The sequence below is a fragment of the Salvelinus namaycush genome, chromosome 4 (assembly GCF_016432855.1).
Source record: "Salvelinus namaycush isolate Seneca chromosome 4, SaNama_1.0, whole genome shotgun sequence".
Taxonomy (NCBI): Eukaryota; Metazoa; Chordata; class Actinopteri; order Salmoniformes; family Salmonidae; genus Salvelinus; species Salvelinus namaycush.
The window spans coordinates 26513490-26539559 of NC_052310.1; the positions used below are offsets into that span (position 1 = coordinate 26513490).

General features: G+C 42.3%; 2 protein-coding genes and 1 long non-coding RNA gene across 6 annotated transcripts in view; 1 reads left to right on the plus strand and 2 right to left on the minus strand.

Moving 5' to 3' along the window:
• On the plus strand, positions 1–22746 carry LOC120046399 (tectonic-3-like). Of its 4 annotated transcripts, none has more exons than XM_038991600.1 (14): positions 1–684; positions 789–903; positions 3729–3829; positions 3910–4028; positions 4134–4242; positions 4726–4775; positions 10084–10125; positions 12117–12197; positions 12297–12416; positions 15952–16047; positions 17062–17165; positions 17584–17731; positions 21615–21749; positions 22317–22743. In XM_038991600.1, exons 1-14 carry the CDS (start codon positions 345–347, stop codon positions 22551–22553), a joined length of 1797 nt encoding a protein of 598 aa, XP_038847528.1. In that variant the 5' UTR covers positions 1–344; the 3' UTR covers positions 22554–22743. The 4 variants fall into 4 exon arrangements, with proteins under 4 accessions (XP_038847528.1, XP_038847526.1, XP_038847527.1 ...); XM_038991598.1 differs by having other exon boundaries at positions 4663–4775; positions 22317–22741; XM_038991599.1 differs by lacking the exon at positions 10084–10125 and having other exon boundaries at positions 4663–4775; positions 22317–22742.
• On the minus strand, positions 3649–14710 carry LOC120046400. Its single transcript, XR_005476792.1, has 3 exons — positions 14660–14710; positions 12094–12150; positions 3649–4281 (listed from the first exon to the last, which is right to left on the minus strand). It is a non-coding gene; the product is annotated as an uncharacterized LOC120046400 (long non-coding RNA).
• mto1 (mitochondrial tRNA translation optimization 1) overlaps positions 21246–26070 on the minus strand; it is a 26033-nt gene continuing 21208 nt past the window's right edge. The window contains exon 13 of the mRNA XM_038991597.1: positions 21246–22940. Coding sequence (XP_038847525.1) covers positions 22767–22940 — 174 coding nt within the window. The 3' untranslated portion in view covers positions 21246–22766. The remainder of the gene's footprint in view (positions 22941–26070) is intronic.

Sequence of the window (26070 nt, forward strand, 5' to 3'; positions counted from 1 at the left end):
TACACAGTAGGCAGCGGATTGTTTGCGGACCTCCAAAATACCATAGAAGAAGAAGAAACGGATGTAAGCTAAGCGGTTTGAGCTTCCTTGGCAACGTGAGGCTTTTTATAGCTACATTTTGTTAGCATGTCTTCAATAGTGTTGGATTTTCGTGCATAGATAAATTCACATGAGTAATTCGTCTCGTTTCCTAGTTTATGTTAGCTATTGTTTTTCGGTGCTAGCAAACGTGATGCAGAAGTAGCTTTGCAACCTATTCAAGCCAAATCAGGTTGCTAGCTAACGTTAGCTATGTTTCTATCTAGCTAACGTTAGCCGGTAGAGTTCGCACCTGTTAGACAAAAATGTCCACATACCATTTGTATCGCGCAGTGCAGCTAGTTATTGTACTTTCTGTACGTGTGACCCATGCGGCCACAGATGGAGGAGTCAACACAGAGTATTCAATAACAACGAACAGTCCAAAAACCTATGAGCCTTTCAGTACCACTGACCCGATGTATACCGTTTCAACTGTTGCATTGGATACTTTTGCAACTGCTTCTGCTGAAACTGTCACTCAAGATGGTGTTTCCACGGTAACCACGGACCAGGCTCCATCATCTGAAGCCACCCCCGAGCCAGTCATTGAAACAGTCCCACCTCCTGTTGAAACTACTGCCAAAACAAGTCTAACTCCAAAAGGTAGGTTGGTAGCTACACGTCACAAGGAACTTAGGTCTATTGTCATTGACAAAATACATTAGTGCACTGCCATAGTTTTGAGATTAACCTTTGCTGTCTTGTAGTGTGTTTATGTGATTTGACCCCAGACTTCTGTGATATTGGCTGCTGCTGTGACATTGTGGACTGTGACATCCCTGACTTGAGCTCTGTCTTCAATGGATGTTTAGATGAAGTCATGTAAGTTTATACGCCTGTGCATTTGCCTTGGGGTCATGGCTGTCCAGGTTCGATCCTCGCAAGGGACGCTGCGTTCACCGCCAGTGTTTGCTACATTGGTGTCAAGGTGGGATGTACAGTGCATTTGGAAAGTATTCAGACCCCTTCACCTTTTCCACTTTTTGTTACATTACAGCCTTATTCTAAAATTGATTAAATCGTTTTTTCCCCCTAACCAATCTACACACAATACCCATAATGACAAAGAAAAAACAGGTTTTTAGAAATGTTAATTAAAAAAAAAAAAAAATGTAAATATCTAATTTCCATAACTATTCTGACCCTTTACTCAGTACTTTGTTGAAGCACCTTTGGCAGCGATTACAGCCTTGACTCTTCTTGGATATGACTACAAGCTTGACACACCTGTATTTGGGGAGTTTCTCCCATTCTTCTCTGCAGATCCTCTCAAGCTCAGTTAGGTTGGATGTGGAGCGTCACTGCACAACTATTTTCAGGCCTCTCCAGAGATGTTAGATCAGGTTCAAGTCCGGGCTCTGGCTGGGCCACTCAAGGACATCCAGAGACTTGTTCCAAAGCCACTCCTGCGTTGTCTTGGCTGTGCTCTTAGGGTTGATGTACTGTTGGAAGGTGAACCTTTGCCCATTCTGAGGTCCTGAGTGCTCTGGAGCAGGTTTTCATCAAGGATCTCTCTACTTTGCTCCGTTCATCTTTGCTTCGATCCTGACTAGTCTCCCAGTCCCTGCCGCTGAAAAACATCCCCACAGCATTGGTCAGACCCTAAAGGAAAACATGAATGGCTCTCCGTCCATTTGCCACATCTTTGCTCTTCACCACCCACAGCTCTATAAACCTTTTCTTCAAGTACACCATGTTCACGGTTGTGTACACCATGTTCACAAAGGCTAACAACTGTAACCCATCATAAGGATGTAGATTGTGGAGTTCCTTATATCACTTTAAATGGTCCCACGTCTTGTGGATGCTTCAAAGGCTTTGACCATTCATCCAACTGTTTTGGAGATGCTGATTTGTGTGATTACTGTCACTGGAGGTTTGTCTTTACTCCCTAAGACCTCGTTCGTCACCGCTGTCAGAATCTGTTGACTCAAAGCCAGGAAGTGCTGACCAGATGCTTAAAACCTGATCTGCCCTGCGCAACTCAGAATGAGGGTAGATTGAGGGAATAGAGAATCCACAGGTAGGGGCCAAGTCTGCCTTTTCCACCCTTGCCTCCTGTAATTGTTGAATTTTGGCTTTTAATGTCTGTGTTTACCAAGAGCCCTCAAATTCTCTCTCTCTGCAAAGTCCTATCCTGAGTATCACAAAGGAATTTATCATGTTTTCTTACTTTGGCTAATACAGATAAAAGACCATTGTGTCTTTGTCAATAAGTTAGACATTCTATTTCTCCCCAAGCTTTTTGTATATCAGACAGATTCCATCTTTGTCAACTATGACATATTTATTTTATCTCTTGCCAACACTCTAATTTGAAATGGTTCTTCATATCACTAGCCAGTGAATTTGATACTTTCCATGTTCACATCCAGAACAGCTGTCCTGCCCTTTTCCAGAGTGGATCTCTCATTTTTAAAAATGGCATTACATTAACTTCAAAAGTATTTATAGTTTTACAACCCCTTGAGGACTCTAACCTCCTATCTTATAGAACACATTGTTTCTACAGGGCCTGGTTACCCCTAAAATGTGTGTTCACTTCAAAAGCTTGTACAAGGCTTACATTACCCTAAATTGCTACTCAACTAGAAACTCACTTCTATGGAACAAGGTTTCACACCCTTAATCAATTGTGGCTTATTTTAACTGATAGGGCTTTAACAGAGGATTCGAACCCCTATACATCACATATATGTATCACTCAATGCATGCACTTATTTTAACCTGATCTGGTTCTTTTAGATATAGGTCTAGACTCACCCAGCAATATGTTAGCAGTCAGGAGATTAAGAGCTGACTTCCCCCGAAGTGGGTTGCGCGCAGCCCTCTTATCTTTCCCCTGGATCAACACACAGTTGATTTGTTTTTTTCTTGTTGGTCACGGCACCATGTGTTAGCTGTTGATGTTATTCTTCAATAACACAGAGCCCAAAGCAAATCAGGGGGAGCAAAATATATTTATTCAAAGAGAACAAATCAGTTATGCTGGGAAGTAGATGTTTATTCTTCCCTGTCCTCAATGGTTTCTCCACTGAAAAAAGAGACAGGATGTAGTTATACCCAAGCCTAGCCTGTGGTTGACCAATTAGAATTCATTGCAGTAAAATTGGGCCAAATACCAATTCTGTTTGAGGCTCAATGTATAGACAATTCGGACCAATGAACTTGCCACATGTAGCTATGAGTCCGACTGAAATTCCTCCCGTGTCCCTGACCCATTAATCTTCAGTTCCAATTACAAAGAAACAACTATTTCTATTGATCATTAATTCCCTATGACAGAAGAGCAACTATTTCCATTGATGGTTAATTCCCTCTTGACCTTTAGTCCTCTGTGTTGTGTATTTATCTTTAAATATTCTTACAATAGCTAAGGGTCTGAATACTTAAGGTATTTCTGTTTTTTTAGTTTTTTAATACATTTACAAAAAAATCTAAACCTGTTTTCACTTTGTCATTATGGGGTATTGTGTGTAGAGAAATGTTTTAATTTAATCAATTTTAGAATAAGACTAACAAAATGTTGAAAAAGTAAAAGAGTCAGAGTACTTTCCGAATGCACTGTAAAGTGATTTATTTAGTTATGTATTGTTAAAGCACATCAAGGAACATTGATTTGACCAATTTAATTGTTTGTTTTACAGATATGGTGAATGCATTGAGAGCTGGTTGATATTCAGAGTCAATGTGGATCCTTCATGCGTCACTGTCACAAACAAATTTGTCTGCATTCGACCAAAAGAGGGTAAACACACACACACACACACACACACACACACACACACACATTTTCCTGATGGTGATCCATCCATTCCTTCTCTACAGATAATACTACAGTTTCCCAGATCCTTCCAGCTCTTGCTAATACACCATTGGACTCCTCCTACCACTTCTCTTGGAAGGGATCTGCAACTTATAGTACCCACACCAAAGATTTCTACAGGGTATGTTGAGATGTGGTGTCTGTATAATAATCTTAACCAGCGATTTAATCATTCAGACAGGCCTAGTAATTTTTCTCTCTGATCGGTCTTGTTACTTTGTCGCAGGTTGATGACACAATCATGTCCCATTTCAACAGCTCCTCCATTCGTGGGGTCCTTCGACAGCCTTCACCAGGGGCCGCCACGTCTTCCTGTGTCGAGCGTAACCCTGCCAGTAAGATGGCACCTGTTCAGTAGCCAAATGTTGTTGAACCTTGCAGATAGACATGACATGAATAGAGTTGACATGATTCCTTCAACAGTCAGATAGAAATATGCTATTTAGAACAAAAATGTCTGACTGTTGGCCAACGTTATGTTCTTCTGAACCGAGTCCCTATACTCTGAATAAAGTAGAAATCTTACGCACTGCTGCAGTTGGCTGAACTGCTGGGTGGTGCTAATAGTCTTGGGAGACCGGGGTCATGTTCATTTGGCACCAAATGGAAGAAAACTGACTGAAACAGGGATGGTCTACCAGGACTTGTCCAATAAGAGTTGCTCATGTTTGTTTTGACCAGTACTCAAGTAATACTTTTTGTATTACAACGTTTTTGGTTTGTTCTATATTTTTATTTCTGGTCTCCCCTTGTAGGGTTCCTGCAATCTATTTCTCTCTCTTGCACCCGCACACTGACCCCCCTATCCTGTGCCACAGACCCCAGTCTCAATGCACAGTCCTACTTCCATGACATCAGCCTGCTCAAGGTTAGTGTGTGTGCTCAAGTTTTGGATGCATGCGTACAGTATCTCTATAATATAAATATCTTGGGCCTATTGCAACCACTGTTGGCTTCCGTATTAACACAAGATAATCTCTCGTTAAATGATCAATAGACAATACAATCACCCACAGAACTGATTTCAATTGCAACCATTATTGGCCACTTGATTACCACTCCCTAAAGCTGATGTCAGTGTTAAACTTTTAGTTCAAAATCTTTGGAGACATTTTCACCCTCTGGTGGGTATTATTGAACCTGCTTATTGAGCAGACCAAGGGTAGATGGAACTATTTGTCAATCATTCCGTACAAGGGTCGTTCCACCTCGAAGCACAAGAAAGACTATTTCGACACCAATCATCTCAGATTGTTCTGAAATAGTTTCTGTGGTTAGTAACAGATACGATTAGCATTCCTGAAACATTATTTTGTTACAATATAATTTGATCCCTAAGAAATGAAGCTAATTAATTCCGTGGTAAATAATGCAAGCGACTTCAATTACACATTTCTTTGAAAGGGGGGATTCACGGGGAATAAATTGCATAATATGGAGAAGCAATACTCCCAAGATGCAGCTTCATACTACAGTGGTTCCTCCTTTAAAAGTTGTGAGCTTATGGGGTGAGACTTAGAGGTCATTTCTGGTTCAGTATGGTACCCTGCGTCACCACTTCATTGCTCCAGACCAGCGCAAGGAGGAGTTAGAGCACTGATTATGCTTTTGGGTCCTACTGTGTCTCTGACAATGAATGGGTGACATAAACCTAAATAGAAACTGATAATTGTGCACGACTTCAGTATTACTTACTAAAACTGAGGTTTTTATTCTTGTTAGGATTATTTTGCTCTTACTGCAGTACTGTAGGCCTCTCCCAACCGGTCACATTGTACAGCGCCTGAGTGGCGCAACGGTCTAAGACACCGCATAGCGCAAGCTGTGTTGCTACAGATGCTAGTTCAATACCCGTGCCGGCCTCGACTGGGAGACCCATGAGATAACTGTAGGTATTTCTCCCTCTAAAAACAGAAATAATTCTAAATAACAAACTGGCTTTATTTACAAATTAGTAACGATGACTCACCCCATGTTCAAGAATGGCCTTTTTCTCGCTCATTTTACATTATTTGAAAACAAAAATCATCTCCAATATAATTTTTTTAAACAAAGCGATTATTATTCATTTAGATTTATATAAAAGCCTGTTGGATATTCTCATATGTTATTAGCAGGACAATATATATTGGTCATGGCTCCGGAGTGGTGCACAATGCAGTTCTCCAGCTGTATCCACTGAAAGCGAGCAAGGTTCAAGGCACAAGGGCAGGGGGCATGGGATGAGCCGCAGAACCGTGCACAGAAGACCGACCTAGCCCACAGAGGAGGTGGACTTTTGTGTGGCTTTTGAACATTTTTATGTCTTAAATCATTAGTAGGAAGAAGTTTGGCCCAAATCTGGATTTTGGATACTACATTTCTTTGGTAACACTTGACACCCAGCGTCATGACACGATCATAACCATGTCATAACATGGTCATGACCCATATATTTACACCTGTTGTGACATCCTGTGGCGTACTGCATTCGCATCGAATAGCCCCCACGATATGCAACTTTTCAGAAAAGTTAGGAACCAACATACACAGGCAGTTAGGAAAGCAAAGGCTAGCTTTTTCAAACAGAAATTTTCATCCTGTAGCACAAACTCCAAAAAGTTCTGGGACACTGTAAAGTCCATGGAGAATAAGAGCACCTCCTGTCAGCTGCCCACTGCACTGAGGCTAGGAAACACTGTCACCACCGATAAATCCAAGATAATTGAGAATTTCAATAAGCATTTTTCTACGGCTGGCCATGCTTTCCACCTGGCTACCCCTACCCCGATCAACAGCCCTGCACCCCCCACAGCAACTTGCCCAAGCCTCCCCCTTTTCTCCTTCACCCAAATCCAGATAGCTGATGTTCTGAAAGAGTTGCAAAATCTGGATCCTTACAAATCAGCTGGGCTAGACAATCTGGACCCTCTCTTTCTAAAATTATCCACCGCAATTGTTGCAACTTCTATTACTAGCCTGTTCAACCTCTTTTGTATCGCCTGAGATCCCCAAAGATTGGAAAGCTGCCGCGGTCATCCCCCTCTTCAAAGGGGGAGACACTCTAGACCCAAACTGTTACAGACCTATATCTATCTTACCCTGCCTTTCTAAGGTCTTCAAAAGCCAAGTTAAACAGATCACCGACCATTTCGAATCCCACCGTACCTTCTCCGCTATGCAATCTAGTTTCCGAGCTGGTCATGGGTGCACCTCAGCCACGCTCAAGGTCCTAAACAATATCATAACCGCCATTGATAAAAGACAATACTGTGCAGCGGTATTCATTGACCTGGCCAAGGCTTTCGACTCTGTCAATCACCACATTCTTATCAGCAGACTCAACAGCCTTGCTTTCTCAAATGACTGCCTCGCCTGGTTCACCAACTACTTCTCAGAGTTCAGTGTGTCAAATCGGAGGGCCTGTTGTCCGGACATCTGGCAGTCTCTATGGGGGTGCCACAGGGTTCAATTCTTGGGCTGACTCTTTTCTCTGTATACATCAATGATGTCGCTCTTGCTGCTAGTGATTCTCTGATCCACCTCTACGCAGACGACACCATTCTGTATACTTCTGGCCCTTCTTTGGACACTGTGTTAACTAACCTCCAGACGAGCTTCAATGCCATACAACTCTCCTTCCGTGGCATCCAACTGCTCTTAAATGCAAGTAAAACTAAATGCATGCTCTTCAACCGATCACTGCCCGTCCAGCATCACTACTCTGGACGGTTCTGACTTAGAATATGTGGACAAATACCTAGGTGTCTGGTTAGACTGTAAACTCTCCTTCCAGACTCACATTAAGCATCTCCAATCCAAATTAAATCTAGGATCGGCTTCCTGTTTCGCAACAAAGCATCCTTCACTCATGCTGCCAAACATACCCTCGTAAAGCTGACCATCTTACCGATCCTTGACTTCGGCGATGTCATTTACAAAATAGCCTCCAACACTCTACTCAGCAAATTGGATGCAGTCTATCACAGTGCCATCCGTTTTGTCACCAAAGCCCCATATACTACCCACCACTGCGACCTGTATGCTCTTGTTGGGTGGCCCTCGCTTTATATATTCGTCGCCAAACCCACTGGCTCCAGGTCATCTATAAGTCTTTGCTAGGTAAAGCCCCGCCTTATCACAGCTCACTGCTCATCATAGCAGCACCCACCTGTAGCACGCGCTCCAGCAGGTATATTTCACTGGTCACCCCCAAAGCCAATTCCTCCTTTGGCTGCCTTTCCTTCAAGATCTCTGCTGCCAATGACTGGAACGAATTGCAAAAAAAATCACTGAGGCTGGAGGCTCATATCTCCCTCACTAACTTTAAGCATCAGCTGTCAGAGCAGCCCACAGATCATTGCACCTGTACATAGCCCATCCAACTACCCATCCCCATATTGTTTCTTTTTTTCTTCTCCTTTGCACCCCAGTATCTCTACTTGCACATTCATCTTCTGCACATCTATCACTCCAGTGTTTAATTGCTAAATTGTAATTACTTCGCCACTATGGCCTATTTATTGCCTTACAGTGGGGCAAAAAAGTATTTAGTCAGCCACCAATTGTGCAAGTTCTCCCACTTAAAAAGATGAGAGAGGCCTGTCATTTTCATCATAGGTACACTTCAACTATGAAATGTCATGAAGCATTATCACCATAATAATCATATAAGCCAGATAGGCCTGTCACATACATGCCCTTATGTCAGTCATCAGTCAGAGGGTGTTTTGTCCTGCTCCTAAAATCTGCTCCTGCATTCATCCCAGTCATCAGAAATAGCATTGGGGTAGGTTCATGTCTGACATTACAATGATAATGTAATACGGTCAATTTAAAAAAATGTGTAAATAACAAAAGTAGGCTATGGTGTAATGGAGTGTTTTGCCTTGTGGTAAATTCTGTGGGTTTTGACACTCTTATGTAGGAGGTGTTATAACCAGTTGTGGAAAAAGTGCTCAATTGTCATACTTGAGTTAAAGTAAAGATAACTTAAAAGAAAATGACTCAATTAAAAGTCACCCAGTAAAATACTACTTGAGTAAAAGTCTAAAAGTATTTGGTTTTAAATGTACTTAAGTATCAAAAGTACAAGTATAAACCATTTCAAATTCTTTATATTATTAAGCAAACCAGACGGCACTTTAATTATTATTATTTATTTTTTTACAGATAGCCAGGGGCACACTCCAACACTCAGACACCATTTACAAACGAAGCATTTGTTTAGTGAGTCCGACAGATCAGAGGCTGTAGGGATGACCAGGGATGTTCTCTTGATAAGTGTGTGAATTGGACCATTTTCCTGTCAAACTTTAACGAGTACTTTTGGGTGTCAGAGAAAATGTATGGAGTAAAAAGTACATTTCCTTTAGGAATGTAGTGAACTAAAAGTTGGCAAAAATAGAAATCGTAAAGTAGACAGACCACAAAAAGACTTTACCACTGGTCATAACCAGCCATGATATAACTACCATGGTAGGTTTTGGGGGTTTTGACACTCATGTCGTTATGACTGTGTCATAATGTGTTATGGCGCTGGGTGTCAAGTAAAGTGTTACCATTTATTTAATTTATCTGAATCCTATAAATTAAAATGACCAATTTGGGTGCAATCAATTAGATTAAGTTCTCAGACAAAATGTAAAAATATCCCTGCACTGTCCATATTTTAAAATGTGTAACTAAATCAAGCCAATCATAATTGAGTAATCTTTATCAAATGAAAATGTAGTCTAAGTTATTTCAAATGGCACATTAGGCTATAATAATTTTCTATGTTACGATTAAATGTTTGAGTGAAATATAGGCCTACTACTTTTTTTAGAATCTTATACTTAAGTATTTTACATTCATCAGCCTTTCAGTTTCCGATGCTCCTGATATGTCGTTATTTCATTGGGGGCGGGAATAGAGACCCCAGACGCCAAAAGTTGCAGCTGTCTGGTATCAACGTGAGATCAGCTAAATCACTGGTTTATTCTTGTGGGTTTTGCATTGCAATCAATCTTATTTTAGTACGCAGGTGCATGTAATCTCCCGTTAATATCATTTTAGAAAGCCAGCAATAACACAGTACTATGTAAGAAGTTCAGCTTCTGCGTTGCAATTGGCCATATTGATATTGCCTTAACATTACTGGAATATTCACAGTGAAAGATAACACATTCTGCCACAACTAATTATTGTCATTACAGATTCCAGTCCGTGAGAGTATTCAGATATTACCAGATAATCTGGTAAGATTGACCACACATTAGAGGGCAAAAACATGTGACTTGTCTCAGATTGGATGGCACTCACTTTCTGCGGCCCCATTCTCTATTCTCTTTCTGAAGTGCACTCATTCACTTCCCCTCATAGATTTCAAAGCATTGGATTGGTGTGAGAGCAGCTCCACCTTTTTTTCTTACACAAATCCCATGCTTTCAATATATGCAGTGAACGAGTACATCCTTCGGGGAGAAAGGTGAATGAGTACACAGTTGCTAGTGAAAATCTACACACACCTTGCAGTCTTCACATTTTGCTGCCCTAAATTTTAAATCTAAAAAGTGATTAAATTGGATTTTATTCCTACCGATCTACAACCTACTCCACATTTTCAAAGTGAATGAAAAATTATAGAAAATGCTTTTAATTAATGTCTTGATTTCATGTGTTTTCACACCCAAGTTAATTATTGGTGGAAGCACCTTTGGCAGCCATTGCAACTGTGAATTATTTTTAATAAGACTCTACCAACTTTGCACAACTCTTAAGGCAACATACAATATATCCATTGTTTTTATCAAAATTGCTCGAGAATCATTGATGGACCTCAATATTCAAACCTTGTCTCTGTTTTTCAATCAGATTTTAGTCAAGACTAAAACTGGACCATTCAGGAACACTCAACACCGGTCAGAAAGCCATTCGGGTGTGTCTTGGGCATTACAATTTGTGTAATTGTCCCACTGAAAAATAAAATAAACTTTACTCTGGGATAAAGTTTTCAGAAGACTATGGCGGGTTTTCCTCTTAACCTTATATTCATTTTGATCCTGACAAACTGCCCAGTCCCTGCCAGTGACAAGCATACCCATAACATGATGCTGCCACCACAGTACTGGAAATTACAGAGGACCAACAACATTGCAGTAACTTCAAAATACTGACCTTTATGAAAAAGTTAAAATAGTGCTTCAGGAGTGCTTCAGGCATCACTACAGATCCGGGTTTGATCCCGGGCTGTGTCGCAGCCGGCCGCGACTGGGAGACGCATGAAGCGACGCACAATTGTCCCAGCATCCGGGTTAGGGAAGGGTTTGGCCGGTCGCAAGTTGTACGGTGTTTCCTCCGACACATTGGTGCGGCTGGCTTCCGGGTTAAGCAAACAGTGTGTCAAGAAGCAGTGCGGCTTGGCAGGGTCGTGTCTCGGAGGAAGCATGGCTCTCGACCTTCGCGTCTCCCGAGTCTGTATGGGAGTTGCAGCGATGGGATAAGACTAACTACCAATTGGATATCACAAAATTGGGGGAGAAAAATAAATAACAATCCACTCCAAATCATCCATTGGGTTTGCTATAAGGCTGTTAAGTAATACAACACAGCAAAGAAATTACAATTAAAAACTACAGGTTTGGGTCAAATTCAATACAACACACCACAGGGTGAACCACTCTCTATTTTTAAGTATTGTGGCAGCAGCATCATGTTATGGTTATACTTTTCACCAGGATGGACTGGAAAGCCAAGGTAAAGGTTTAGAGAAACACGTCTCGATCTTCTGAAAACTTAACCCTGGGATAGTTTATTTTTAAATTACACACATTTTAAAGCCAAAGACACACCAGAATAGCTCAGTCCTGACTTAAATTTGCTTGAAAATCTGAGAAGGTTTGAATCTTGCTGTCCATCAAAGATTTCCAACCAAATGTATTGAGATTGAGAAATGTTGACAAAACAGCTTTAATGGCTGCCAAAGGTGCTTCCACCAAGTATATGCAATCAAGACATCTTTTGTTTTGCATTTTCTGCTAATTTGGAATGTGGAGTAGGTTGTGAGATCAGTAGGGGAAAAAAAATTAAATCCAGTTTTGAATTTAAAGCAGCAACATTTGAAGACTGCAAGGGGTGTAGACTTTCACTAGGCATTGTACTTTGGGGAAGGGAGTGAAGTGCATTCTTTGAGGCTAAGGGGAAAGATTTGGACTGCACACACTGACCTCTCATTCTCTTCCTGTGTTAGATCCCAGTCACTCCAGTAGTTGGCCATGGTTGGCCTAAACCGAGAGAACAAAATGGTTCCTGTCTCAATGTGGTGTCAAAGGTTAGAGATTAAACAATCAGGTTAAATAATTTTGACAAAATGACTGAATATCCATTTAATCTTCCTAGCTCACATCTTCTCATTCTTTTCCACATGCAGGTGGACTATCTTATATGGTACACAATTATAGGGGAGATCGCTATGGCAACGGTAAACATGGTCTTGGTAGACACTGACTCCAATACGAATCTGTTGCAGAAGCACACTGTCCGTTTCCAGGTAGGCTTTCAATCGATGGTGTATAGAGCAATTTTTGGTTTACAAACATGTTCCAGTGATGTGCATGCATTCTCGTGTCAAATAGCCCTTTTGCAGAGTAGCTATATGCTTATGTTGGGACTTTGACAAACTTAAAGGGATACTTTGCGATTTTGGCAATGAGGCCCTTTATCTACTTCCCCAGAGGCAGATGCACTTGTGGATACCATTTTTTGTCTCTGCATGCAGTTTGAAGGAAGTTGCTAACTAGCTGGTGCAAGGACGGGAAGTCTATGGGTATCTGCTAGCTTCTAGTTATTGCGCTAACCGATACCCATAGACTTCTAGTCATGCGCTAACGCTAGTTAGCATTGGCCCGCAAAACTACCTCTACCTTCATACTGGAGACAGAGACATGATTGTCAAAATCATTGCCAAAGTATCCCTTTAACAGTGAATGTGGGTGATGACCATGAAAACACATGACTGATGGTTATAGTTATGCATCCCGGAAATATCTGTCTCAGTTGGGGTCAATTCCATTTCAATTCAATCTTGGAATTTCTGTTTACTTCCTGCATTGATTAAACTGAAATGGAATTGACACTTACCCTGGTACAGTGCATTTGGAAAGTATTCAGACCCCTTTTCCACATTTTGTTACGTTACAGCCTTATTCTAAAGTTTGATTAAATTGTTTTTTCCCTCAGTCTACACACAACCCCATAATGACAAAGCAAAAACGAGTTTTTTAAAATTAAAACTGAAATATTACATTTACATACAGTACCAGTCAAAAGTTTGGACACAAGGGTTTTTCTTTATTTTGACTATTTTCTACATTGTAGAATAATAGTGAGGACATAAACTATGAAATAAGTCATATGGAATCATGTGTTAAACAAATAAAAATATATTTGAGATTCTTCAAAGTACCTACCCTTTTTGCCTTTGACAGCTTTCCACACTTGGCATTCTCTCAACCAGCTTTACCTGGAATACTTTTCCAACAGTCTTTAAGGAGTTCCCACACATGCTGAGCACTTGTTTGCTGCTTTTCCTTCACTCTGCAGTCCAACTCATCCCAAACAATCTCAGTTAGGTTCAGGTTGGGTGATTGTGGAGGCCAGGTCATCTGATGCAGCACTCCATCACTCTCCTTGGTCAAATAGCCCTCACACAACCTGGAGGTGTGTTTTGGATCATTGTCTTGTTGAAAAACACATTTTAGTCCCACTAAGCGCGAACCAGATGGGATGGCATGTTGCTGCAGAATGCTGTGGTAGCCATGCTGGTTCAGTGTGCCTTGAATTCTAAATAAATCACTGACAGTGTCACCAGCAAATCACCCTCACGGTTGGAACCAAAAATCTCAAATTTGGCCTCATCAGACCAAAGGACAGATTTCCACCGGCCTAATGTACATTGCTTGTGTTTCTTGGCCCAAGCAAGTATTTTCTTCATATTGGTGTTCTTTAGTAGTGGTCTTCTTTGCAGCAATTCGACCATGAAGGCCTGATTCACTCAGTCTCCTCTGAACAGTTGATGTTGAGATGTCTGTTACTTGAACTCTGAAGCATTTATTTGGGTTGCAATCTGAGGTGCAGTTAACTCTAATGAACTTGTACTCTGCAGCAAAAGTAACTCTGGGTCTTACTTTCCTGTGGCGGAAATGAGAGCCAGTTTCATTGTAGCGCTTAATGGTTTTTGAGATTGCACTTGAAGAAACTTTCAAAGTTTGACATTTTCCAGATCGACTGACCTTCATGTCTTAAAGTAATGGACTGTCGTTTCTCTTTGCTGTTATTGCCGTAATATGGACTTGATCTTTTAGCAAATAGCTATATTCTATTTACCACCCCTACCATGTCACAACACAACTGATTGGCTCAAACGCATTGGAAAGAATTCCACAAATTAACTTTCAATATGGCACACCTGTTAATGAAATTAATTCCAAAAGGTGACTACCTCATGAAGCAGGTTGAGAGAATGCCAAGAGTGTGCAAAGCTGTCATCAAGTCAAAGGGTGTCTACTTTAAAGAATCTCAAATATAAAATATTTTGATTTGTTTATCACTTTTTTTGGTTAATACATGATTCCATATGTTATTTCACAAAGAAAAACCCTGGAATGAGTAGGTGTCAACTTTTGAATGGTGCTGTAAGTATTCAGACCCTTTACTCAGTACTTTGTTGAAGCACCTGAGACAGTGATTACAGCCTCAAGTCTTCTTGGGTATGACGCTACAAGCTTGGCACACCTGTATTTGGGGAGTTTCTCACATTCTTCTCTGCAGATCCTTTAATCTCTGTCAGGTTGGATGGGGAGCGTCGCTACACAGCTATTTTCTGGTCTCTCCAGAGATGTTTGATTCGGTTCAAGTCTGGGCTCTGGTTGGGCCACTCAAGGACATTCAGAGACTTGTCCTGAAGCCATTCCTGTGTTGTCTTTGCTGTGTGCTTAGGGTCGTTGTCCTGTTGGAAGGTGAACCTTCGCCCAGTCTGAGTTCCTGAGCACTCTGGAGCAGATTTTCATCAAGGATCTCTCTCTACTGTGCTCCGTTCATCTTTCCCTTGATGCTGACTAGTCTCCCAGTCCCTGCCGTTGAAAAACATCCCGCCTGCATGATACTGCCACCACTGTGCTTCACCGTAGGGACGGTGCCAGATTTCCTCCAGATGTGACGCTTGGCATTCACACCAAAGAGTTCAAGCTTGGTTTCAACAGACCAGAGAATCTTGTTTTGCATGGTCTTGAGTCCTTTAGGTGCCTTTTTTAATGACGAGTGGCTTCCATCTGACCACTCTACCATGAAGGCCTGATTTGGTGGAGTGCTGCAGAGATGGTTGTCCTTGTGGGAGGTTCTCCCATCTCCAGAGTTCCATTGGGTTCTTGGTCACTTCCCTGACCAAGGCCCTTCTCCCCCGATGACTCAGTTTGGCCGGGCGGCCAGCTCTAGGAAGAGTCTTGGTGGTTCCAAACTAATTCCATTTAAGGATGATGGAGGCCACTGTGTTCTTGTGGACCTTCAATGCTGCAGAAAAGTTTTGGTACCCTTCCCCAGATCTGTGCCTCGACACAATCGTGTCTTGGAGCTCTATGGACAATTCCTTCGACCTCTGCTTGGTTTTTCTTTGACCTCTGCTTGGTCTCTGACATGCACTGTCAACTGTGGGACCTTTTTGTATAGGCAGGTGTGTGCTTTTCCAAATCATGTCCAATCAATTGAATTTACCACAGGTGGACTCCAATCAAGTTGTAGAAACATCTCAAGGATGATCAATGGAAACAGGATGCACCGGAGCTCAATTTCAAGTCTCATAGCAAAGGGTCTGAATACTTAAATACGGTATTTGTTTTTATTTTTAATACATTTGCAAACATTTCTAGAAACCTGTTTTCACTTTGTCATTATGGGCTATTGTGTGTAAATTGTTTTCCTCATCAATGTGGGGAAGGGGTTTGAATACTTTCCAAATGCACTGTATGTCTATTGTATCAATGCTATGGTTCAATATTCAAATTTAATTGAAAGTCATCTACTTCTCACAGTTATCCACACCCCCTCCTACTCCTGAACCAACCCCTGTGGTGGGACTAACAATGGGTACTCCTGTGATTGGTCAGTTTGGCGAAGCAGTCCAACCTGTATCCTTTGGGAATAGCACACGTCATGACATGCAGAACCAATGTTTTTCATTTTTTTGGCAAACTACTTGTTGATATACAGAGACACGTATGCGACTTTGTTTTAATTGAAAAACTATTCAGAGAAGACACAGAAGATCAGTGAAATCAATGGGCCTACACTACAGTTGCTTTAAAGAATCACAACCTTGACACTATGTACTGAATGTTCTTATTAGGGGTGCTGGCAGCAAAGCTGCAAGAAAACATTTTGTTTTGATGGATTTTTTCCCTTCTGATTATTCTTTCACACTTGTTCAGTATCGCAATGCACGATTGGTAAAAACAATTATACTTTGGCAATATGGCCTATAGGTGGTGCTGTAATAAGCATTCTAAGGCTCAGCCCCAGTTCCCTGTTTGACGTATAAACACGAAGCTTGGTATATCAGTGTTTCTCATCATAAGGAACAAATTTGACTCATGAGGTCCGCCATATTGGATTTTAAATAAAATCTTAATCTTCTCATGAGCTGTAAATCTGATTGACTCGGAACTCCAAATATACAGTATTTTCACCATGTCAGTCGCTACTATGTTTGAACAAATCTAAATGATAAACGTCAAATGGACAAAATTGAACCTTTCTAAAAAATAAATATTGTGTTCTGAATTAAACCCTAATAACTAAACTTGAAACTGATTTGAGGGTTTTGTGGTCAGTAGGAAGGTGTATGCTGAAGCAGGTGTTGATCTCAAACATGGAAACGGCATGCAATTCAGTTGTGAATCTCAAACTGTTAGACGTCTTTATCACTAGCATAAATGCTAAGGGTCAGGTCCACCCATGCAACCACAACACTCAGTAATGCTTCCATGCAACTCTCTTTAAGCCTGCTCATAGCCAGCACCACGTTTCATTGTTGCTTGCAGCTATATTTACTTTTCCATTCTTATGCTACACTGCATTGGTTTAAATGGGGTGAGGCGTAGTGCCAATATACTGAGATTTCCTGTTCTTTGACTCAGGGTCAGCTAACTCTTCTGGGTGTGTCACTGGGGGGAGAGTGCTCTATTAACCCCAGCAGCCGCATGCCCATCCTTTTCACTCACAACACCATCACAGGCTGTACCTTCAGGTGAGACTACACTACCCATCCATCATGCTCATCCCTTAGTGACAGTGCCCTGTCCACCTGGCTTTTCCATTTGTAGTTTTATATGCAGTCCGGTCCAAAATTATTGGTGTCTTTTTTTTTTTTTTTATTATCAAGGGTGCCAATCATTTTGGACCTGACTGTACATCCGTTACAATCGCATCTGTTGTTGTGGCAACTTGAAACACACGTATTTGTTAATCGTCTTGCTTTTCGAAAGAAGCTCATAGTTGCATAGTCACAGCGATTTAAGTCACAGTACTCAAGTATGAGCTTCTTTCAAGGTACAGAAAGTTCATAATTTTTCAGCGAAATATCCCTTTAAAGAAAGTTCCTGAACCTCTTTGCAGCATTTAGTTCATTATTTTTTGTGTCTCTCTCATTCTTTGTCAATTCTTAGTTCTCCCTCGAGTAACTGCTCTAAGCTGCGCTCCCAGCTCTATAGGGTCCTCCGGGGGGTTGCCACACCCAACCTGGTTGCCATGACTGTGGGGTCACAACCAGACTGGGCAAGAGTCATCACACAGGCATGCTCTGTCACGCCACAGGTGAGTCTGTTAAAAGGATAGTAAACTATCCCTTTAATGCTTTACCTCAGGCAGACTCTTAATTTACTCATTTAAATATTACATTTGGCACATGCCAACGACACAGCGTGAGTTGAGTAGGCAATGATGCTTGTCTTTAAAGGCACAGTTACTTCCCAAATCAACAGTGTTTTGTTGGTGTGTTGATATTCCTCAATGTCAGTGTTAGAAAAATTTACTTCATGTAATTGAGTTTAATATTTTGTGGAATACTAGATGTATGACTACAGATGTACAGTGCATTCGGAAAGTATTCAGACCCCTTCACTTATTCCACATTACGTTACGGCCTTATTCTAAAATGTATTATATATTTTTTCATCAATCTACACACAATACTCCATAATGACAAGGCAAAAACAGGTTTAGACATTTTTGCAAAAAAAGCCTTATTTACATAAGTATTCAGAACCTTTTGCTATGAGACTCGAAATTGAGATCAGGTGCAGCCTGTTTCAATTGATCATCCTTGATGTTTGTACAACTTAATTGGCGTCCACCTGTGGTTAATTCAATTGATTGGACACCTGTCTATATAAGATCCCACAGTTGACAGTGCATGTCAGAGCAAAAATCAAGCCATGAGGTCGAAGGAATTTGTTGAGGTACAGATTTAGGGAAGGGTACCAAAACATTTCTGCAGCATTGGAAGTCCCCAATAACACAGTTGCCTCCATAATTCTTAAATGGAAGAAGTTTGGAACCACCAAGACTTCCTAGAAGAGCTGGCCACCCAGCCAAACTGAGCAATTGGGTGAGAAGGGCCTTGGTCAGGGAGGTGACCAAGAAACCAATGGTCACTCTGACCAGGTACTCTGTGGAGATGGGAGAACATTCCAGAAGGACAACCATCTCTGCAGCACTCCACCAATCAGGCCTTTATGGTAGAGTGGCCAGATGGAAGCCACTCCTCAGTAAAAGGCACATGACAACCCGCTTGGAGTTTACCAAAAGGCACCTAAAGACTCTCCGACCATGAGAAACAAGATTCTCTGTTCTGATGAAACCAATAGTGAATTCTTTGGCCTGAATGCCAAGCGTCACATCTGGAGGAAAATTCCTACGGTGGTGGCAGTATCATGCTGTGAGGATGTTTTTCAGCGGCAGGGACTGGGAGACTAGCTAGAATCAAAGCAAAGATGAACGGAGCAAAGTACAGAGATCCTTTTTTTTTTTTTAAATAAATAAATTTTATCCCCTTTTCTCGTGGTATCCAATCGCTAGTAATTACTATCTTGTCTCATCGCTACAACTCCCGTACGGGCTCGGGAGAGACGAAGGTCGAAAGCCATGCGTCCTCCGAAGCACAACCCAACCAAGCCGCACTGCTTCTTTAACACAGCGCGCCTCCAACCCGGAAGCCAGCCGCACCAATGTGTCGGAGGAAACACCGTGCACCTGGCCCCCTTGGTTAGCGCGCACTGCGCCCGGCCCGCCACAGGAGTCGCTGGAGCGCGATGAGACAAGGATATCCCTACCGGCCAAACCCACCCTAACCCGGACGACGCTAGCCCAATTGTGCGTCGCCCCACGGACCTCCCGGTCGCGGCCGGCTGCGACAGAGCCTGGGCGCGAACCCAGAGACTCTGGTGGCGCAGTTAGCACTGCGATGCAGTGCCCTAGACCACTGCGCCACCCGGGAGGCCAGTACAGAGATCCTTGATGAAAACCTGCTCCAGAGCGCTCAGGACCTCAGAATGGGGCAAAGATTCACCTTCCAACAGGACAATGACCCTAAGCACACTGCCAAGACAACGCAGGAGTGGTCTCTGAATGTCCTTGAGTGGTCCAGCCAGAGCCCGGACTTGAACCCGATCGAACATCTCTGGAGAGACCTGAAAATAGCTGTGCAGCGACGCTCCCCATCCAACCTGACAGAGCTTGAGGATCTGCAGAGAAGAATGGGAGAAACTCCCCAAATACAGGTGTGCCAAGCTTGTAGTGTCATACCCAAGAAGACTTGAGGCTGTAATCACTGCCAAAGGTGCTTCAACAAAGTACTGAGTAAAGGGTCTGAATACTTACGTGTTTTTACTGTTTTTGCTTTGTCTTTTGGGGGTAGATTTAGGGGGGAAAAATAATGTAAACAATTTTAGAATAAGGCTGTAACCTAACAAAATGTGGAAGTCAAGGAGTCTGAATACTTGACGAAGGCCCTGTATATGGGGGATACAACCATCCCAGCTCTGCAGATTTTTCTGCGAAGAGACAATCATTAGATCATTTGTTTTGGTACTGTCCATATGTAGCTTGTTTTTGGTCACAGGTTCAGGAATGGTTGAAGAATTGCAACATTTACCTGGAGTTAACTCTGCAAATAGCACTGCTGAGTGATCTGAAAAGTCATTGTCAGTTGATTAATAATAAAATACTTAGCAGAATTTTTTTATTTACAATCTGTAGAAACTATGAAAATAAAAACAACTTTTGTGAAACATCACGCCAGAGTTGAAAAATATGGCAAATAGAAATCAAAACTGGATAGTGTTCAGAGATAGGGGAGCTGAAATGTGGGACAAAAAAAGAACATGTAAAATATACTGTGTCCATAAAATGCACACTACTGTTCAAAAGTTTGGGGTCACTTAGATATGTCCTTGTTTTTGAAAGAAAAGCACTTTTTTTTGTTTGTCCATTTTTAAAATGACATCAAATTGATCTGAAATACAGTGTAGACATTGTTAATGTTGTAAATGACTATTGAAGCTGGAAACATCTTAATTTTTTTTATGGAATATCTACATAGGCGTACAGAGACCCATTATCAGCAACCATCACTCCTGTGTTCCAATTGCACGTTGTTAGCTAATCCAAGTTTATAATTTCAAAAGCCTAATTGAAAAACCCTTTTGCAATTGTTAGCACAGCTGAAAACTGTTGTTCTGATTAAAGATGCAATAAAACTGGCCTTCTTTAGACTAGTTGAGTATCTGGAGCATCAGAATAGAAGGAGTGGGAGGCCCCGGTGCACAACTGAGCAAGTGGACAAGTACATTAGTGTCTAGTTTGATGAACAGACGAAACAAGGCCTCAACTGGCAGCTTTATTAAATAGTACCTGCAAAACACCAGTCTCAACGTCAACAGTGAAGAGGTGACTCCGGGACGCTGGACTTCTCAGCAGACTTGCAAAGAAAAATCCATATCTCAGACTGGCCAATAAAGATTAAGATGAGTAAAATAAGACACTGGACAGAGGAACTCTGCCTAGAAGCCAGCATCCCGGAGTCGCCTCTTCACTGTTGTTTTGCAGGTACTATTTAATAAAGCTGCCAGTTGAGGCCTTGTTTCGTCTGTTTCTCAAACTAGACACTCTCTAATGTACTTGTCCTCTTGCTCAGTTGTGCACCAGGGCCTCCCACTCTTTCTTTTCTGGCCAGTTTGTGCTGTTCTGTGACGGGAGTAGTACACAGCGTTGTACGAGATCTTCAGTTTCTTGGCAATTTCTGGCATGGAACAGCCTTCATTTCTCAGAACAAGAATAGACTGACGAGTTTCAGAAGAAAGGTCTTTGTTTCTGGCCATTTTGAGCCTGTAATCAAACCCACAATTGCTGATGCTCCAGATACTCAAGTCTAAATGGAGTGTAACTTTGCTGTGCTGTGCTTCTCTGAGCATGGCCCATGGATCATTTTGAGACCACACTAAATAACCTATAGGCGCACATTATTACACCCAGCAGAAAATCAGAGATGAGGGGCGACATTGAGCACACATCGATATATATAGCCTAAAACAACTTATTTTTACATTTAAATTACATGACCCTCCCCTGGACTAGATTATTTTTTTAAACAAAAAACTAAATCCTCCCCCTGACTTCTCTCTTCCCTCTGTCTCCGAAGGATTCGTGTGAGTCCGGGTGTCTCCTCCCCCACTCCCTGTCAGTCCAGGTGCTGTGGGCTCAGATAGGTCTCCTGGCCTTTCCCCAGAACTACATCCTAGGGGCCAAATACCTCTTCCATTGTCAGAAGGTCAAGGTAAGGGTCAAGCATGTCTCCTCTTGCAGTGGGTGAACAGTTTAAGCTCTCTCCATATCTTCTAATCCCCTCAAATTCAAATCTGGACCTCGAATCCAGTTCCACTGCTTTTTTCCCTCCCCATAAGTCCCCAGGGACTTATTTTGACCTGGGGACACCTGGTGGGTGCAATTAATTATCCGGTAGAAACAGAAAACCAGCAGTAGTCTGGTCCTCGTAGGGTAAGACTTGAATACCCCTGCTCTAGTCTCTGTTAATTTAAACTGGTGGGTGTCCTCTGACCTCCTTTGCCATTTTAAAGGGATAGTTCACCAATGAAACGTGTGTAATTTCGGTAAACTATCCCTATAACGTGTGCATAAACCTCAAGGGCTTATTATGTATGATCTTTTCTGTAGTTGTGCTGAGCAGATTTCACAGCCAGAAGTGTTGAACTTCTCTGGAACCACATTAATGATATAGCTGCAGTCTTCTGAGACATGTCACTGTAAAAGAAATGACCTGGAATGCCATTGTTTCCCTCTCAACCACCTTCTTCCCCCTGCACACTGTCTTTCTCCTCTTCAGTGTCCCCTCGTCTCGCCTTTTGTTGTGACCATGGAAGTGATGTTTGTTGACACTACAGTCTACCCAGAACCCCCCAGGGGAACGCCACAGCCCAAGTGGAAATTTCCGTTTGACTTCTTCTCCAGAGGGACAGGCGAGCTGGATGGACAGACTCTCACCACCAACAGTAGTGACTTTAAAAAGGTCACATGGGATATAATGTTGGTTGCACTACTACTGTTGTGCTGGTTTCACTAAAATGTTTGTTACAGAACTAGAAATGTTCACTCGATAATCAATTTAGCTTGCATGTTGTATTTTTGTTACTGTTTGAGGCTGAATAGATAAAATTTGTGAAATTGGGCACAATTGTTTGGTTTGAAATCTCAGGTCATTTTAAATTAAACAGTGATGATTTCCTAAACTACCATAGTTCATTTTTGTAAAAAAAAAAAAATCTTAGACATTATTTCACTGAGATATTGGTATGTTGCTTGCACACAGCTGTCCCTTTTCCCCCTCTTTTTGGCTCGATCGGTTTCTGTGCTCTGTGTGTCTGTTCCTCTGCCCGGTCCTGAGGACATAGTTGAGAAGGTGGATGATCCCAGCAGGCGTCATGCCTGGTAGACGGGTAGCAGCGCCCAGCTAATTTACAAAGACAAGACAAGTGTCAAACTCAAAAACATCAATCTGCTCAACATTAATAATTTTACAAATAATGTATTATCATGACTATTTAAGCACAGGGCAGCCCAACGTTAGGTAGATAAGCAGTGTTCCTTGATGAAAGCTAAAAGCCCACATACAGTACCAGTCAAAAGTTTGGACACACCTACTCATTCCAGGGTTTTTCTTTATTACTATTTTCTACATTGTAGAATAATAGTGAAGACAAACTATGAAATCATGTAGTAACCAAAAAAGTGTTAAATATATTTAGATTTGTTTGAGATTCTTCAAAGTAGCCACCCTTTGCTAGGATGACAGCTTTGCACACGCTTGGCATTCTTTCAACGAGCTTCATGAGGTAGTCACCTGGTATGCCTTCTTAAAATGATAATTTCATTAGAGTTAACTGCGCCTCAGATTGCAGCCCAAATAAATGCTTCAGAGTTGGCGCCGGAGGGTAGGGCTGCCGTTTTATCGGCTCTTAACCAACCATGCTATTTTGTTTGTCTTTAAGCGTTGTTCGTAACTTGTTTTGTACATACTGTTGCTGCTTCTGGACATCAGAACTGGAATTACTCACCTCAAGTTGGACGAGGAGTTCTGCAATTAGTCGGATATACTACGGATGCCCGACCTGGCCCAGATCCCCATGATTCGCTGGAAAAGGAAACGTAGGTTTCACGGAAAGAGATCGGGATGCCTTGTGAGGATCAGCCGACGAGTGGCTAATCTGCCCTTGCCTACCGTTCATTTGCTGGAAAATAAATGGGACAAACTGAAAGCACGTATATCCTACGTTTCGCTGAACGACGACATTAAGAACATACAGCTGGCGGATTATACACTATCAGCAGGACAGCAGCCTCTGGTGGGGCAGGGGCCTATGCATTTATGTAAACAGCTGGTGCACGATATCTAAGGAAGTCTCGCCTGAGGCAGAGTATCTCATGATAAGCTGTAGACCACACTATCTACCTAGAGTTTTATTCTGTATTTTTCGTAGCTGTCTACATACCACCACAGACCGAGGCTGGCACTAAAACCACACTCGAGCTGTATTCCGCCATAAGCAAACCGGAAAACGCTCATAGTGGCCGGGGACTTTAATGCAGGGAAACTTAAATCAGTTTTACCTCATTTCTATCAGCCTGTTGACTGTGCAACCAGAGGGAAAAAAAATTCTAGACCACCTTTACTCCACACACAGACGTGTACAAATCTCTCCCTCGCCCTCCATTTGGCAAATCTGACCATAATTCTATCCTCCTGATTCCGGCTTACAGGCAAAAATTAAAGCAGGAAGCACCAGTGACTAGTCTATAAAAAAAAAGTAGTTAGATGAAGCAGATGCTAAACTACAAGACTGTATTGCTAGCACAGACTGGAATATGTATCGTCTTTCTTCTGATGGCATTGGAGTACACCACATCAGTCACTGGCTTTATCAATAAGTGCATAGAAGACGTCATCCCCACAGTGACCGTACGTACATACCCCAACCAGAAGCCATGGATTACAGCTAAAGGGTAGCGCTGCCACTTTCAAGGAGCGTGACTAACCTGGAAGCTTATAAGAAATCCTGCTATGATCAAACAGGTAAAGCGTCAATACAGGAATAAGATTAAATCGTGCTCCGACACTCGTTGGATGTAGCAGGTCTTGCAAACTATTACGACTACAAAGTGAAGCACAGCCGAGAGCTGCCCAGTGACACGAGCCTACCAGACAAGCTAAATAACTTCTATGCTCGCTTCGAGTATAGTAACACTGAAACTTACATGAGAGCATCAGCTGTTCCGGACGACTGTGTGATCGCGCTCTCCTCAGCCGATGTGAGTAAGACCTTTAAACAGGTCAACATTCACAAGGCCGCAGGGCCAGACGGATTACCAGGACATTACTCCGAGCATGCGCTGACCAACTGGGAAGTGTCTTACTGACATTTTCAACCTCTCCCTGTCTGAGTCTAATACCAACATGTTTCAAGCAGACCACCATAGTCCCTGTGCCCAAGAACACTAAAGGTAACCTGCCTAGATGACTACCGACCCGTAGCACTCACGTCTGTAGCCATGAAATGCTTTGAAAGGCTGGTCATGGCACACAACACCATTATCCCAGAAACCCTAGACCTGCTCCAATTTGCATACCGCACCAACAGATCCACAGATGATGCAATCTCTATTGCACTCCACACTGCCCTTTCCCACCTGGACAAAAGGAACACCTATGTGAGAATGCTATTCATTGACTACAGCTCAGCGTTCAACACCATAGTGCCCTCAAAGCTCATCACTAAGCTAAGTACCCTGGGACTAAACACCTCCCTCTGCAACTGGATCCTGGACTTCCTGACGGGCCGCCCCCAGGTGGTAAGGGTAGGTAACAACACATCCACCACGCTGATCCTCAACCCGGGGGCCCCTCAGGGCTGTGTGCTCAGTCCCCTCCTGTACTCCCTGTTCACTCATGACTGCACGGCCAGGCACAACTCCAACACCATCATTAAGTTTGCTGATGACAACGGTGGTAGGCCTGATCACCGACAACGATGAGGTCAGAGACCTGACCGTGTGGTGCCAGAATAACAACCTATCCCTCAACGTGATCAAGACAAATGAGATGATTGTGGACTACAGGAAAAGGAGGACCGAGCACACCCCCATTCTCATCGATGGGGCTGTAGTGGAGCAGGTTGAGAGCCTTGGCTCGTTGGCGTCCACATCACCAACAAACTAACATGGTCCAAGCACACCAAGACAGTCGTGAATAGGGCACGGCAAAATCTATTCCTCCTCAGGAGACAAAAAAAGATTTGGCATGGTTCCTCAGATCCTCAAAAGATTTTACAGCTGCACCATCGAGATTATCCTGACATTGACTCTGTGCCGGTACCCCCTGTATATATATCCCCGCTATTGTTATTTACTGTTGCTCTTTAATTATTTATTATTCTTATTACAATTTGGGGGGGGGGGGGGGGAATTTTCTTAAAACCGCATTGTTGGTTAAGGGCTTGTAAGTAAGCATTTCACTAAGGTCTACACCTGTTGTATTCGGCGCATGTGACAAATAAAATTTGTAGTAACAGACATCAACATCAACT